Raw genomic sequence first — 18,183 nt, forward strand, 5'->3', positions numbered from 1 at the left:
CCTGATTCTTGATGTTGGGTGACTTTTCCAGCCTCAGGGAAAAAGCAAACCTACAGAAGCCACTGCCTCACAACTTATCTGAGCCATGAGTGCAGCTCCAGCGTTTTACAGACAAACTGGGGCTGAAGAGGGTATCAGGCAAAGGTATGGCTAGAAGCCAGACCTCCAGATTCACGCAAGTCAGTGCACCTTCTCCATCATGCTCTTAGTACCTGCAGTGTCCCGCAGGCTGCCAGCTAGCAATGAAGCCAGTTCCTACGTGGACCTCTTACACCACGCACCATCGCACTGCCCGCTCGACTGTAAAGGTGAGAACCTGTTCTACAGCAAGGAGCAAGTCAGCTCTATCAGCACAGATGCCAAGTTTAATCCTGGCCCGCTTCCCAGACACACTGCCCTGCGTGACCCTCCCAGAATATCTTTTGCTCATTCATTCAATCCTGACAGTGCGCCTGCTGCGATGCCAGGCCCTGTGGGCTAAGGATATACAGGTGAGGGAGACAGTCCAGGATCCCTGCTGTTACGGAGCTTGCAGGCTAGAGGGAGAAACATTAATTGAATAATCTCACTCATCAATATACAGCTACCGATTTTTCAGAGCAATGAATTACGCTGTAGGGCCGGAGGAACACAGCTCAACAAAGGGCTCTGTTAAAGGGGCCTGACCTAGAAGCGCTGCTGCAGGGCTCCCTGCCGGAGGGAGGCCTGAGCTATTAATAAAATCTGGGGAGGAGTTAACTGGCTTCTCGGGAGAAGACATTATACCGAACAGAAGCTCATGGGCCAAACAAACCAAAACGTTGAAGTTTGGAGCAGAGAAACGTTTATTTTAGCGCCAAGCAAGGAGGATGGTGGCAGAACTGGGGGTGAAGGCTGCAGGGTGTGTGACTTGCTTCTGACTGGCTGGTGATGACAGGCTAGTGCTCCAGGACTCTAGTGCTCCGTCTGAATAACTCCACCGGGGGCGGGGGCGGCGGGGGGGGCGCCTCAGTTCCCGCAGAACTCAAAGGTGTATTGTTATGTATATCCCTTGAGGAGGGACCAGGCCCTGCCTGCAGCTGGCTATAGTTTCTTGACTGCTCCTCCTCTGTTTCTGCAATCCTTCCCTTTTCTGATTAGCAACCGTTTGAATCTGCGCTTTGGTACTCAGGGAAGGTTTAGGAGGCTGAAGCCTTCCTCCTGAAAACAATAAATGGGGTACACGGAAAGGCTTCCGTACCCAGGAGGGCCCCACAGGGTCTTGCTCAGTTTCAGGGGGCTGGAGGCAGGAGACAGGGCGTGTGCACCTCCAAGCTCTGTGGTGGGAGTGAACAAGGAAGGCACGTTCAATGGAGCCAGAGGGTACCTCGGCAGGAAAATGCGGAAAGGGTTCACCAGCGATCCTGGCTGCAGACTTCAGCCCCCTGACAATCCAGTCTCTACCCCACATGGTAAAGGTCAGAGAGACATCTGCTTCTTTCTCCTCTTTCCAGCACCACGGTGGCACAAGAGCTTCTTAGGAAATCCTAACCTTTCAAAAACAGTGGTTGCAGAAACCATGACACCGGAGGATGTTTGTTAGAGCCTGTGAAACTCACGGGGCCAGAAGAGGTAAATACGGAGGAAGACCACAGCACATCTGCTCTAGCAGCATTTTTATTTACAAACAGCAATTTCCATTGACTTTATACCATAAAAAAGCCATTTACAAGCAAGAAACAAGAATTCAGAACAAAATTAAGCAGCACTGAAGTATTCATGTCACAAATCTAAAACAAAATGAATACAAGAGTAAAATATCATTTGAATAAATAGTCTTAAATTCATGCTATAAAATAATCCTTAATGGCAAGTTACTAGTTGATACAGCATCCGCTTAGCTAGCTTCATTTACTTCATATGGTGATGAAGTGTGGAGTTGTGAGGTTACCAGTTTATATTGCAAGATAATGACACTGTGTTAAGTCATTCAAATTGCTCAACCATTTATAACGGAAAAAAATGTTAGCCCTACTAATAAAAGTGGTGAGAGAGATGGTTTTCACATTAGGAAAATGGTCATTCTCGAAGAAACCAGGTAAGTTTACCTCTTACTATACTCAGGGCAGCAACCAAAGGCTTGGGCAGCAAGTCCAAAGGTTGAATTCACAGCATACTTGTCACTGAGGGGCAGCAAGAGGTCTGTTTACTGAATCTGCTGCAAGGCTAACTCCAGGACTTGATAGAGAACTACACCGGCCCTGTCTGTGCCAGACCCAAGGGGAACCAGAGAGAAAAGGTTCTCTTGTGGGCCGAGAAGTCAAGCACTGGGCAGAAACAGTGGAAACACTCTGGCACTTACTGAAGAGACATATGTGACGAGTGACAACCATTACAAATTTCGAACAATGTGAATGACTCTTCTGAACTTTCAGTTCAGTTGCGCTGAGTAATATGAAACCTATGATTTATGAACTAGATAGTTTCATATAAAGAATTTACATAATTCCCCAATACTTTCATATATAAAATTTAATAAATAACCCTGACCAGTCTAGAAGCACCATTCAAGGGGCATGTGCCCTTGGAAAATAGTTTAGGTGTTGCATATTTGAGTCCCTTTCAGTGGAGGCTTCACAGGAAACCATTACAGAATTTAACAATAACGACGACGACAACAAAAAGATCACAGTCACTAATGGAAAACATTGTTAAAATAAAATACACTGATTTCTTTAAAGTAAAGCTCATTCACATAGATGATGCCCTCCCAGCCCTTGTTTTGTGTTCCTGCAAATTCTTCCTAGAGTCTAGGCTGTAAAGACAAAAGTAAAAACAAAACCACACACAAAAATATGCAGGCCTATGGTCTGGGCTAGGGGAAAAACAAAGACTTGTTATAACTGCTATCATTAGAAAAGACATCTACTCATGCTCTGGAAGATTTAGAAGTTACCAATTTAGTTCTACAGTATATTCTGCTTAACAGTGAACCGACAGTATCCTTTCTGCTGTTTAAAAAAAAAAAAAAAAAAAGGCAAGAACAAACAAAAAACAAAACAAAACTGCCAAGGCAGAGCCAATTGGGAGGCTTTCCACTGACCCCAAAATTAACTTGACTTCATATACTGTATTTACAAATATAATTTCTAAATGTATTTACAGCTTTAGTAGAAATTAGAGGGTAGAGAACTGATTAGAATGAAAATAACTGTTTAAAACCACACACATTAGTAAAAGTATAAAATTCTTTGTTTTCACAGTTTGTAATAACAGGTTAAACACCTAGAGAAAAGGACGCTGTCACTGTCTTCACATTGTCTACGTATTTGAAAAGGTAGCTCAAGAAGAGACTCAATTATGAACAAACCTATATGAATTCAGGATATATTTTACTGTAAAAGATTTCTTCACATATCACTTTTATCTTAATTGATTTTTGCATTTGTTATAAATGAAACATCTAACCTAAAACTGTACAGAAATAGGGACTTTGCTTTCCAAAAAGAGTCGCTCTAAGGAGTTACACAGCGGACTTCGTCTGCAGAGACGTGAAGTGAACTTCGGGGAGAGAATGTTTCTGTTCTGTGGTCACGTTAATCCTCCTGGCACATCCTCATGTGACAAGGCACAATTAATTGCTGCTGCCCGATGTGAACGGAGTTCATCTTTCCCTTGCCCTGCACACTGAGAAGCACGGCAGTGCGCGCGCTCAGAGAGGCCACGCAGCTCTGTGCTGGCCCGCGTGCGGCCTCCCTCGAAGCCCTGTGGGACCTTACAGTACTGGGTTATGGCTTGAGAATTCATTCTTAACACTGCTAGCAGTGGAAAGGGTAAAGTGTTAGCAACATGAATGGGAGCAAGTGGAACTTGCAAAATGTGGAATCATGATTATTAGAGAGAAACGCAATCAATTTTCTGCCCCTTAACAGTCCCATTACAATGTCTGAACCTGAACTGTACAATCAAAGCAATGTATATTTTTGTCAAAGACAGTTTTGGATAAGTCACTCTTTGGTAAACTCAAACCAGTTAAACAAATTTACAAACACAAAGAACTCCACGTAAATAAGGTTAAGACGGACACGGTGACAAGAACCAGGACATTCAAGGCGCTTGCCCCAAGTGCCGCCCCCCCCTCACTTGTCTCGTGTATCACAGGATGCTCTGGAGACCTCTCAGAAGGCCCCAAGCCTGAGTGAAAAGGAGGCTCCTTCCCTGAGCCTGACCTCTCATGTCCTCGATTTGGGCGTTTCTTGTCACAAACTTAATTTGTATCACAACACAAATTTTTTGCATTTAATTCTTTGAAGGAAAAAAAAAAAAATCAAAACCAAACTTATTCATGTAAGGAAAAAAAAAATCACAAACATTTACCTGAAACCCCAGAACATATTTAAGTGGGTAAACACTTGGGGTCCAGCCTCCCCTTGAGGCACACGGCTTTGACAGGAGTTGAGCAAGTGCTTCAGGGAGAGAACAGACCCCTGACTTAGGCAGTCTGACAGGAAAAGGCATACTATATACCCGGTTAGCAGAAGTCGCTCCTTGGAGCGGCAGGACTCGCGTGTGTCTGTACGTAGTAACACTGATGTGGAGAGCAGCGCTCACGCGTGAACAGATGCCCTGTGCTGAAGAGATGCTACTGCACAGCTACCACCCCCGGGGGCGATCACACACAAGGGCCTGAATGATTTTTCCCCCCCAAAAAACAAAACAAACAAACAAACAAAAATCCCCCAAAACCCCCCACCCCAACTCCATTCTTGGTATTTTAAGAGCCAAAAAAGCATGGAAAACCAGCAAACATCTACTTTTGTATTCCTTTAACTCCTAGCCTCTGAGGTTGGTCCGAATTTCGCTTTTCTTTTTCTCTTAGGTGGTTTGTGCTCTTCTCCCGTGGAGACACACTAGTTGTGAGTTTCAGGGCCAAGGTTCTCAAGCAGAGAGCCTGGAGTGCTGACATCTTACCGACCGCCTGCAGCACTAACTCACCACCAAACTGCTTACAACACTACTCTCTGTCGGAGTATACAGTACCAGGGCAATCTCATAAAGCCCGTTTTGTATACTAGAAGCACACGGGTGAACAAAATATAAAACTGAAGACACTTCCTCAAGTACTAATAAAACGTTATCCAAATAGGACTCGGGTATGTTTTTATACAGTAATGTGTTTGCCAGCACACGCTTTTGAGGTCTCTTTTCAAGCTATAAACTCAAGAGAGGAAAAAAATTATAATTCACTTTTACCATTAGATTTCACATTTTCTACGACTATACTGACCTAAAAGATACATAACATAAAAATAGCACCACGTGACCAAAAAAATGGTGACACACAGAGATTTGGTGACACACAGAGTATCTTAGAGGGCTTTTTAACTGTTGGTTTCTTCAAGCAGGAAACACTGAGAGAGCGGGGGAGCCACGGAGGCTCTCACCAGCTCACACAATACTAAGATAGATATATTGCTTGCAATTCCCATAGAGTATATCTTTACAAAAAGTACAAATTCCAAGTTCTGCAGTTTCCCTGGGAACTGCATGTAGAAAAAGTTGCTGTGCACCTGAACTGGCTGTTTGAAAAGAGAAAGAAGAAAAAAACCACAACACTGCTTGGAGAATTTTGTAGACAGAACTACAAATCCCTTTCCTTTAGTGCGAGTACTAACTCACGGTAGAGAGTGATTCGATTTAGTTACCTGGTATGTATGTTTCTACAGTACGGAATGAAGGTAGATTCATAGGCCAGTAAAAACATTGAAAACCACTGCTCCTTTGGGGTTGACTAATATAACACTACTGTATGTAAAAAGGTCAGCACCACGGGTCATCCAGCTTACCTACTGGACAACTAACAAAAATTCCAAATGGTTTCCAACTAGAGTTGAATACATTTTATGGCATTTGGTTTATGTATTTGTTATGAAGCAGAGCTATGAACACTGTGATTTGCTTTGCTTGCTTTTGGACACAACGATTAATATATTTGAAAACCTATTAACATTCTTTTATAAGGGAAATAAAGGGGCAAAACCCTAACATATTAGGTAGGGGCGAGACAGAGTCAAAAGCCCTGCTCACATTGTATTAAATTATATATTCCTCTTACATTCACCTCAACCAGAATAAAATCAAATTTGAGAATGTATATATACTATATATATAATAATTGCTTTATTATATATATATATATAAAAATTGTCTAACTACCCCCTAAAAGAAATTTTTAATTAGAAAAGGTTACCCATTTGTATCAGCTGACGGCATCCCAGTCTCCCTCCATGGAAATGCACTGGTGCCAGTGCACACAATGAGAGAGTATGCCTCTTGGCAGAGAATGTAGGGTCAACCAGTTGGCATAGCTCAATCACTGGCAGATTTTGGATGAAGAGTTCAGCCAAAGAGGAATACTGTCAGCCTGTGTTTTCCCTGGATACGCTGCCCTTCATGCTTGGAGCTCCTTGAGCGAGGGAGGGCGGGGGGAAAGGATAAACACAATGAAGTGTTCCTTCCAGAAACCTTAGAAAAACTGCCAAGAGACCAAGAGGTTTCCAGATGGTTGGGAAAACCAAAGATTACAACAAAGCAAATCACAAATAGGCATTGATTACTGTGCTTTGTGTGGGTGCACTTCTTTACCATCTCAATCAGGAGCATCAGACACCGTGTGAATTTCCATCCGGGAATCTAGGGCCATCTCTGAGGCCGACGCATCGTTTTCTAGTTTCTGTTCCACATACACATCTGTTCTCTCGGGGGACTCGATGCGACTCCTGACTTCAGCTATGCCAGGGTGGTTTTTCCGCAGGTGCTGGTTGAGGGTGCCTTGGAATGGAAAGCACTTCCCGCAGATCTCACAGCGGAATGGTTTATCGTCGGTATGGCCCCGGATGTGGTACTCCAGCTGGTCCTTCCGCGTGTACTTCTTCCCGCAGAACTTGCACACAAAGGGGGTGATTCCCATATGGAGTCGCATGTGCCTGTCAAGGCTTCCCTTCTGGTTGAAGGACTTTCCACAGTAAATACAGATCAACCTCTCATTGTACGGGTACCAGTGACCTCTTGCACTCCTCTCCCGGGGGCTGCTCTCGAACCCAGGGTTATTCATCATAGCTTCACTGTCGGAACCCTGCACCAAGCCCTGCAGATCACTGTGCAGATGGACAGACAGAGCCCGCTTCTGGCGGGCACGACCTCCTCGGAAACAGCTCAGCATGGATCTGGATGGGCTGGAATTACTCAAACTTCCAAAAGCTTCAGATACGCCGGCTGGTTGCGCAGCTGCCTGGGAGTAGGGGTAGGCGTGCTGGAGCACAGAACCATAGGAGCCCACGTTCACGGCCACAACTTGTTCCCCATCAACCATCTCGGTGTGGTACCCGTCGTCTCCCAGGGAGGAGCTGTCGGAACAGCTGGGACGGTCAGACTTTTCCATCTTCACTTTCACCTCGGCGACCTGGCTCTCCCTCCCCAGCAGGTCCCCTTGCTCAGGGTCCCCCTCGATCTGAACCTCGTACTCAGAGACGCTCCCACTGCTCCCTCGGTCCGAGTGCCCTTCCTCCTGTGAACGGCTGCGCAAACCTCTGCTGGGTGTCGTCTCCATCCGAAGATCGCTGCTTGTGGTAGGCTGCCGTACCTGAGCGCAGTATGGAGGGGAGACCTCCACCGGGTTGGCAAAGTAGCTGCTGTCTTTAACTCCATTACGGCTCTCTGGAGTCTCTTCCGCACCGACGGTCACAGAGTCCACATCTCCCACACTGATTTTTGAATGGATGCTCTCTAGGATCTGCGTGCACTTGTCAATGACACACTGCATCTGAAGAAAGCTAGCTGCAGTCAGAAAACTGACAACATCCTTCAGCTGCAAGGACATTCTTCCAGTGTAACAAAATGAAAGCAACTGTTCAAACACGTTGGGATTTTTAATCACTGATATTGACAAGCCACTCATGGTACTTAATGCCGAATGGTCCCGGAAATAGGGGGAGCTGGCCGCAAGGACTGCTTTGTGGGCCCGGAACGGCTGACCCTGAATGTGGACAATGATGTCACATAGTTTCCCTTGCAGGCGGAGCTCGTTTAGCTGGCTCAGAACGGTGCTGCTGTACTCGGGCACATCAAACTGAATAAAACTGCTGCTGTCCATTTCTACTGACATGAAGCGTAATCTGAGGAAAGAGAGAGTTTCGTAATTCGCCAGTGACTCCTCACTAAGTACAAGCAGCATAAACACAGCCTTGCAAAAATACCACCACCCCCTCCATTGTAGCTACTATACCTCCTAGGGTCCGCCTGAGCATTTCTCCTCTTACTTATTTTCAGTCTTTCATGCCTTGGTTAATTCACCTAAAGCTAAATAACCTAATGATCCATTAGCCAAGTCTCCTAATTACCTGACATACATCTTGATCAAAGTAAAACATGTAACAATATAGTAGAGCCATTTTAGCTCTAACTGAGAGCTTGGTATCCTTTTAAGAAATATATTTTTCTGTTTCACCTACCTTTGAGGGTTTGAAGTACTCTGTAAAACAGAAGTAAATTCATTTAAAAAAATGCTCTGCCTTATCTGTATATTTCCAATTGGTATTTTGCAAGTACACAGCGCACTGGACACACTGAATGGAGCTTAAACCTTTTTAGAGTTTGAGGTGTTGTCTTGATGTGCGTTTTTTCCCCTTCAGCTCTACACACATTTATAGCCGTTTGGGTTGGTAATTCATAGAGCAATGCTCGGCGGCTTTCAGTGAAGAGTTTTAGACAGTGGGGTCAAGAAGAGTGATGGACACGTCAGCAGTGCATCCTCCTCTGCTAGCGCTCCCACTGCTGGCGTGCTCAGGACAGGCTGGCTGCCCTCGGCCTAGAATCCCAGCCCTGATGGCTCAAAATTACAGAAGGATGCAGAGCCCAGGCTGCATTCTCTGACCAAAACAACAAAATTAGATCTCACATTTATATTTTTGTTTTTAAAACCCAATCAATAGAAACTTAAACACCTCCTGAATAAGTACTGAATCAAAGAGAAAATCAATAAGGAATAAAGCTATTTAGAAAATAAGAAATCTCACATCAAATCTGCAGTAAGAAGGGTTTAGGAATGAAGTTTACTTATATCTTCAACTTACTTAACAATGCATCCAAAAAGAGACGGACAGATATGTGATAAAGCAAACAAAATACAATGTTAACAAGTGTAGAGTCTAGATTGAGTATACAGGTGTTTATTGTAAAATTCAACTTTTCTGTATGTTTGAAATTTTTCACAATGAAATGCTGGGGTTCTGAACTAACAAATTTTAACAATGTCAGTGCCTTAAAAAATGTTATCATTAAACAGTAAAGAATAAAAATAAATGAAATCACTTATGAGGTTAGGAAAGGAACAAACTAAACCCAAAGAAAACAAAAAAGTAATTAATACAGAACAGTATTTAATCACAGAGTCAAAGTTTTAAAATTTAAGACAAGACAATGTGCAACTAAATCGAAGACTTTTGCAGAAAAAGATCAATCAGTGTGAAAATCACATCAGAATTTTCCTTAACCACCTCAGAATTTATTAAAACATTTTAGTTAGAGAGGAATCCTGTGCTATTATTTATCCTAGATTTATGATTGAAATCAATTTGAAATCCGAGTGGAATGGACATATTTTTAGGATAACATAAATTGGCAGAATTAAAAAGAAACAGAAGTGCCAAAGCACAATTGATCCTCAGGCCATTCACACTGTTCTAGATGCATGCTAAAATATTTAAAGCATCTCCGTTCATATGGCATGTCTGATATTAGAATATGGCAAACAGCATAAAGACCGTCAACTTTACCTAAGTAAAGAGACTTCACTAAACAGACTTACTTTAATATCCTAAAGGAAATACTAGCAAATACAACCTATTAAAAGAATAATATATTATGATCAAATGTAAGAATGGCTATATGTTAGGAAATACCCAAATATAATTTGCAATCTCAGTAAGTCAAAGGAGAAAAACCATATGGCCAAATCAATTCTATGACAAAAATGCATTTTAAAAAGTTAAGTTACTTTCAAAGTAAGGGAAAAAAATACTTAATCAGCTAAGAATAGAACAATATTTTCCTAATATAATAGATCTACTGCAAACTAATGGCAACATCACCCTTAAAAAGGAAATATACCTACATTCCCCAAAGTGTATTTAGTAGAACACAAGCCCCAAGTTCAATATCCCTACCTCCTAGGAATTAAAAAACATATTAGCATACTAACCCATCTGCAAAGTGCTACAGACAAGAATTCTATTTAACTCAGCAGTTTGCAAACTCATTTAACCATGAAACTCTTCTCTCAAGGTACACATATTCATATTCCAAAGAATTAGTGTTCCCTGGCACCCTCTCTGGTAAACACTTTTGTAAAGGAATTCCTGCTAGTGCCTGGAAGGCTACAAGGTTGTCTGCCCATCACTTCTTTTACTTAATGTTGTTCTTGAAATTCCAGCCAAAGAAACAAGGCAAGAGAAAAGTAAGGCATATAGCCTTTAGAAAAGAGGAGGTGAAATTATCATCCAAGGGAGAGATGACTATTTACGTAGAAAACACAAAAGAATTGCTTGAAAAAAATCTGTTAGAATCAGGATCTGATAAGTGAAGGGTTTAAAAAAGTATTATTCATAAAAAAACAGTTAGGTAATCTAATGACAAGTTACAGCCAACGATATTAACATAAACTATAAAACACCTGGGGGATAAACAAAAAATAGGATCTACAAGAAGAAAACTATAACACATGTATAAACAAAGACACATATCATGCTTCTGGTAGGAAGACTTGATACTATCAAGATGGACATGTTCCCCACAAGTTAATTTATAAATATAACGCAGCCCAATGGAGTATTTTCTTAGAAACTTGACAAAATGATTTTAAAATTCATCTAGAACACTGCCATCCAATAGAGATACAACGCAAGCCATGTGTGTAATGTTTTCTATCAGTTATATTGTTTAAAAGGAAAAATATAAAATAAAATTTAACTCATTTTATTTAACTCAATATATCTAAAACATCATTTCAACAACAATATTGGAAAGTTATTAATGAGATATTTTATATTCTTTTTTTCATACTAAGTCACCGGTATTTTCACAACACTCTTAGAATTTCATGTCTGTCATACCAAGTCTTTAAAATGTGATGTGTATTTTGCATTTACAGCACATCTCAATCTGTAATAACTACATTTCAAGTGCTCAATATCCACATGTGGGCAATGGCCACCATACTGGACATTAGATCTAGAAGAAGAAATACTGAAAAAATTTTAGAAAAAGAAAAATACAGCCAAACATATAGATGATGTATGAGTAGGCTATAATTCACTCATTTTGTAAATATATACTGGGAGTCTTCCGTATGCCTGGCACTACAGCTCTGGGTGAGCTACAATTCTCTTGTTGTAAATTGTGATAAGAGCTATGAGATCTTTCATAATGGAGGAGTGGTCAGAGAAGGCCATTTGAACAAATGATATCTCAACTGAGACCTAAAGGATGATAAAGGTTAGCCAAATACTGGGGGGCAAGGGGGGTGCTGCAGGGAAAGTTCCAGTTTTCCAGACAGAAGGAATCACGTGCACAAAGAGATGAGTGCCCAAGTCAGGAAGGAAGGAAATACTGGAGCACTGTGGCACAGCTGGCACAAGGAGCAAGGGCAGAGGCCACACGAGGCTATCAAGTAGATAGAAATCAGACCAGGATGGGTCTTTGGGGGCCATTTTCAATCAGTGAAAAAGGAAGATTTCTGGAAATAGATGCAGCTTGGATAATATGAATAAATAATAATAAAGTTAGATCCCTTCTTCACAACATACCCAAAAATAACTTCAAGAGAAGGCATTTCTGAGCACACAAAGGCAGACACCAGAAGAAGAAAGGGAGATTGAACTATTTAAGTAAAACTTTTATACATCTAAAAAATATCTTTTACCAAAAAACAAACAGAAAAATTATGAAAAATATAACATCTATGGCAGGGAAGTATAAAACTCTTACAAATCAATAAGAGCCAAATATAACAACTGAAAAGTGAACAAAGAATACGAACAGATGCTAAAAAAAAAAAAAATTTAAATTGCCTTTAAACATAGGGATAAAATGCTTAACGACTTCATCAATAAACCAAAATATAAAAATTAACACAAGACACAATTGTTCTTTCTCAAATTGCCCAGACTTAAAAACGCAACCCAGCTGGCAGTGTTATAGGAAGAAGGGTGCTCTCACATACTTCTGGTAGGCAAATATAACAAAAGCCTTAAAATGGGAATTTCTCTCAACTCAGCACTGTGTTGTAAAAAAAAAAAAAAAAAAAAATCATGAATATAGGCACAAGAATTTATCCATAACTACATTCAATTACAAAGCAAACAATGGAAACAAGCTGAATGTCCAACAATAAGGGAATTATTAAAGTATGATACAGCTATATACTGAATACAGTATCAACACTAAAATGACGTTAAAGAAGAATTGAAAGTTAGTTCCCATGAGAGCAGGAATTTTTATCTGTTATATTAACTATCTGCCAGATAACTGCCTGGCACATGGTAGATACTCAATAAATATTTGATGAATAAGTATTTATGAACACAGCAAAAAATCAGATCAACTGCAAATGAACAAGAGGGATCATTATGGGTGATGGAAATGGTCTAAAACTGAATTACGGTGATAGTTTGACAACTTTTTAAGTTTACTAAAAGTCACTGAATTTTATACTTAAGATGGGTCAATTTTATATGTAAGTTATATACCTCAACAAAGCTGTTAAAAAATCAGGTAATCACAGAATATACAGAATGATATTTCTAAAAGTATATATGTATTTACAAATATTAAATATACAGAGATAATATTAAAGAATTATACAAAATATTTACATTAATGTAAGAGTAAAGATGTTTTAACTTTCTTCTTTGTATTTTCCTGTATTTTTCAAATTTCTATAGTGAACATGTACTACTTGGAATGACAAAAATATACGTATTTTTAAATCCCTACTAGATGATAATTTGACAGACACTGCTGGTGAGTATAAAATGGTACAAATACTTTGGAGGGCATTTCAGTAGTATCCAGCAAAATTACAAACGATCCCCCATGACTGAGCAATTTCAACTCTAGGAATTTATTACAGGATAGTTCATAACAAAAGATTGGAAACAAACTAAATTCTCATCAAGAGGAGCCTAACTAATAAATTATGGTATGTCCATACTAAAGACTACTATACAACTAGAAAAAATGAATAAGGAAGCTCTTTTCATACTGGTATGAAACAACCACCATGATATATTGCTGAATGAAAAAGTTGAGATGCAGAGCAGTACATATGCTATTTGTATAAAGCACTATGAAAACATATATACCTCACTGTGTCAATATATTCATATATAAATATTAGCAAAATATTTCTGGAATGATGCACAAAAACAAATAGCCTCTTGGGACAGGGATGAGGTAGTTGGAAGGCCCATTAGCTTTCAGTGAATCATTCTGAACTCTTAAAATTTCTAAACTATGTGAATGTATTACTTATTAAAAATAAGTAACATTAAAAAAATTTAAGGCACCTCATCTAGTTTTTAAGAGATAAGAAAAGATCCTAATATCACCATTAGAAGCATTAATTTGGAGTCGGATATGGATTCAAATGATACCTGCTTTCCATTTGTAAAACCTTGGGCAAGGTACTTTATAACCTTTCCAAGTCTCAGTTTTTTTGTTTTTTTGTTTTTAATGGTAGTATCAGTAGCAATAGTCTTTGCCTTATGGGTTGTTATAAGGAATACGTGTAGGAAGCACTTAGCACAATGGTTGCTTGGCACGTGGCAATCAAGGTTAGCTATTAGAGACTTTTTTTAGGGGGACAGGATGGTGTAACAGAGAACTGGCTTTGAAGTTAGACTTGGATATGAATCCTGGTTGTGCCACTTTCTAATAAAAATAATAACAATGAACACTTAAATAGTTACATGACCTTAGACAAGTCCATTAACCTTGATCTCTGTATCTAGAAAAGGTCTTGGAAGAACTACTGACCAACATGACTGCTGTAATAGTTGAATGAGGGAAATTCATGCAATGAATGTGTATAATAGCTTACGTATAATGAGTACTTGTGCTAAACACCTTACACAGATTAATTAATTTGATTCTCTTATCAACTCTATTAGGGGAATACTATGATTGCTGCTATTTTATAGATGAAGAAACTGAAGAAAACAAGTTAAGACACTTGCCAAAGGTCCCAGAGCTAACAGATGAACTTAGTCTGGCTCCAGAGGTCATGCTCATAACTGCACCAGACCGCCTTCCAGAAACACAGAAACTGCCTGGCACCTGCCAAGTGGTCAAATGTTACCTATTCATTACAGCATTTTCGGGACACAAGGATGTGTACATAGTGACTTTTGGAATTAAAGGGCAAAAGAAAGGTGGATTCAGCTTTTTAAAGGTACAGAGTCCTGGGCAAAAACCAGTAGAAAAAGGAAAACAAAAAAGCATTTCTGAAATAGTCTGTAAAACTGAAAATAGCTCCACAATGAGGTGTCTTCCTCTTCTGTGTGGCTTTTTATCTTCTTCTCAGAAAAAAGTACAGAACTACACTGGAAAGAAAATCACTGAAGAGAAAAATGAAAGACCATGATTAACACCTAAGAGAGGAATTCCATTTTTCTGCAAAATGAGAAAGGAAGTGCTCCACTCTTCTCTCCTTGACACTGATGCGTCCTCTCTGCAGTGACAATGAGATTCAGAGACTCCTGCCTAAAGCTGCTAACAAGCAACACTCTCGAATAAGAGGCTTCTCAGAGACTGACACACAGGGAATTTACAGGTAATTTAAGTCCTAGCCACATAAAGGGAGTAAAAGGCATAATTAATCACAATTCTATACCCAGACCTGACTTATCAGGTCCAGTGGTCCTGAAGCAAAGGAAGCCAGAACCTCTTACAGACACATCAAGTTCAAACAGAACCCTCCACTCCTCTGCAATTTTCCAGCATGGGCTAATCACTGGTTTCCTGGAGCATCTTGATTTCTCCCTTGAATGGAATGTCAGTGGGCCTACACCAAAGTTAGATCAATGTTTAATTTTATCTTTAAAATAAAATATATGCATATGGTCAAACTTTAAACTATAGTACAGAAAAATATAAAACGGATAGCAAAATTCTTCTCCAGTGTCTCTCAATCACTGGAAAGAGTTTTTGGGTGTTCTTTCAGAGAAAATTATAAACATATATCAGCATAAACTGTTCTGTACTCTGCTTTTTTAAAAGGTATTTAAAGGGTAAGCTGGGATGAAGTGAGAGAATGGCATGGACTTATATATACTACCAAATGTAAAATAGATAGCTAGTGGGAAGCAGCTGCACAGCACAGGGAGATCAGCTCAGTGCTTTGTGACCACCGAGGGGTGGGATAAGGAGGGTGGGAGGGAGACGCAAGAGGGAGGGGATATGGGGATATATGTTTATGTATAGCTGATTCACTTTGTTATAAAGCAGAAACTAACACAACATTGTAAAGCAATTACACTCCAATACAGATGTTAAAAAAAAATGCATTTAATATACCTTAAAATCTTTCCACAGCAGCACAAGCTCATCGACTTCATTCTCTTTTCTGATTTCATAGTATTCCATGGATGGCTGTGCCACCATGTAGTCAATACTTAATCAGTCCCCAGGTGATACCAAAAGCAGGAAACCATAAATAGTCATAGTAGTTCCTCCTAGCAGAGGGGCTGCTGCGTTAGTTTTTCACATCCATTGATGCCAACTTACCTCCCAAAAGGTGGCAGCAACTGTCCCTTCACCAAAAGCACATGAAGTGCCTGTACCCCCATAACTGCCAATAATGAATATTGAACTTTTTCACTTTCGCCACACCGACAGGTTAATAGTGGTATCTCATTGTTTTGCTGTGATTTAATTATAAATGAGGTTGATCATCTTTTCTCATCTTCAATGGCAATTTGTCTAAGTTTGTCTTTGAACTGCCTACCCATATCCTTTGCCCATATCTGAGTCTCTATTGAACTGTCAGAGTTCTCTGCAAATTAAGAAAATGAGCCTTTTGTCAAATGTGCTGCAAATATTAGATTTAACTGCAATCACTAAATGACAAACTGACTGGGAATTTATTTTTCTACATTTATAGGATATGTTCAATTTCAATCTCTTAATTCAAAGATAAATAAGAGTCCCAGTCTTTTTTTTTTTTTTTTTTTTTTTTTTTGCGGTACGCGGGCCTCTCACTGTTGTGGCCTCCCGCTGCAGGTTCTCCACCAGCCAGTCTTACTCATCGCCTGTATAGTACTGTACTGTAATAGGTTTATAACACTTTTCACACAAGTAATAACATAAAGAACAAACACACAAAAAATAAAGAAAACATTTTTGCGGTACGCGGGCCTCTCACTGCTGTGGCCTCTCCCGTTGCGGAGCACAGGCTCCGGACCCGCAGGCTCAGCGTCCATGGCTCACGGGCCCACTGCACCACCAGGGAAGCCCAAGAGTCCCAGTCTTGCAGTTTGATACAGGCTTACTGCAGATTCCTCCCAACTCAGAGAGAGATGGGAATGGAGTTCATTTTTGATAATGCAGAGAAGTGATTTATATTAGTTTTTCATTTAGACTAAGTTTGCAGCTGCTTCAGAAAACGATAATGAATTTGATTATTCCACTCACTAAAGACATCAGAATCAGTATTCTCTAATTCATCAGATTAATCACAGGTCGTTCTGTCCCATTATATCAATAGTAAACAAACAAAAAAAATCCCCAAACTAGACATTTACATTGCTATATTTTAATTAAAAAACAAGTATATACAAACTGGGTATTATTCTTCAATACCATTAATACTTATTTTAACAATACTTATTTTGGTTTTGTTTGTTAAAACTCTACTTTGGATAACAGTGTGAAATACTTCTTTTTAAAAACATACACAAAGAGGATATTAGTTGAAACGGTCTGCTGGGAAGTTCAAAATTGTCAGCTCTCCGATTCCTTCATAACCCTCTTCTGCTCATTCAACCAATGGACACACAAACTTTCTGCTCTCCCATTTCTTTAACTGGAGAATACTTTCACCCCTCGGGAAGCAGCTCTCACCTCACACACAGCCTCCGCCACAGTCAGATGACGAGACTCTGCCACCACTGGTCTCAACAGTGGGTTCTGGGAAGGACCACCTCGGACGTGGGCAGTCCTGACATTCGTCCAGCCACCTCCACACCAGCCTCAGCAACTGCACAAGGGGATCACTGCCACCTTCCACCACACTCCTCAGCCTTCCCCCCTTACTTGGAAAAGCCCATCATCATCATCATCATCATCAATTACAATATTTACTGAATGCTCGATACAGGCTAGGCATGTCGTAAAGACCTTATGTGTATTACTTCACTGAATTCTCTTGACCTTCCACCAGAAGGCAGGTACTATTACCCTCACCTGAGAGGTGAGGAAACTGAGGCTCCAAGAGGCTAACTTAACTTCTTCAGGGCTGTTGCAAAGTCTGGCCATCTAGACCCCTACACAATAACCCCTTATCCTTGTTTAATTTGCCCAAGGGGAGTACCTGAACCAGTAAGGGAGGCAGGAGAGTTGAGGGAAAGGCAGGAGGAAACGAAAGCTTGCCCTAGGTTACCTTCCTGCCCTAGGGTGGTGGCCAGGGAAAGGGACAGTGACAGGTGACAACCTCCTACCACTGCCCAGGGCTCTTACTCCTTCCTCTGCCAGGAGGAAGGAGATGAAGAAAGGCAAAGGGGAGCATTTTAGTAATATCCATCAAACTTACCAGCACACATACCCTGTGCACGAGCCATCTCAGCTCTAGGAATTTACCACAGTGCCCTCTTTCAAGATCAAAATCTCCCTCTTTTCTAGATCTAAGTCACCGGTAGAAGGGAGGGCCATGATCAGGAAAAAGTTCCCGGCGGCTCCCCGGCTGCAGTACATTACGCCTTCCACATTCACAGCTTTTACTCCCTCTTCCCCATCAGAGCCCTGCGCCCTGGCTGATTCTACCTGCTTTATTTTATTTTATTTTTTTTAACATCTTTATTGGAGTATAACTGTTTTACAATAGTGTGTTAGTTTCTCCTTTACAACAAAGTGAATCAGTTATACATATACATATGTTCCCATATCTCCTCCCTC

General features: G+C 40.5%; 1 protein-coding gene across 4 annotated transcripts in view; it reads right to left on the reverse strand.

Moving 5' to 3' along the window:
- Positions 1 to 1,621: 1,621 nt before the first annotated feature.
- Positions 1,622 to 18,183, reverse strand: part of ZBTB34 (zinc finger and BTB domain containing 34) — a 25,046-nt gene continuing 8,484 nt past the window's right edge. For all 4 annotated transcript variants that reach the window (XM_028493511.2, XM_055086965.1, XM_055086964.1 and 1 more), the window contains one exon: positions 1,622 to 8,132. In XM_028493511.2, the coding sequence (XP_028349312.1) occupies positions 6,608 to 8,122 (1,515 nt within the window). In that variant the 5' untranslated portion in view covers positions 8,123 to 8,132 and the 3' untranslated portion in view covers positions 1,622 to 6,607. The remainder of the gene's footprint in view (positions 8,133 to 18,183) is intronic.

Source organism: Physeter macrocephalus, chromosome 9 (assembly GCF_002837175.3).
Source record: "Physeter macrocephalus isolate SW-GA chromosome 9, ASM283717v5, whole genome shotgun sequence".
NCBI lineage: Eukaryota > Metazoa > Chordata > Mammalia > Artiodactyla > Physeteridae > Physeter > Physeter macrocephalus.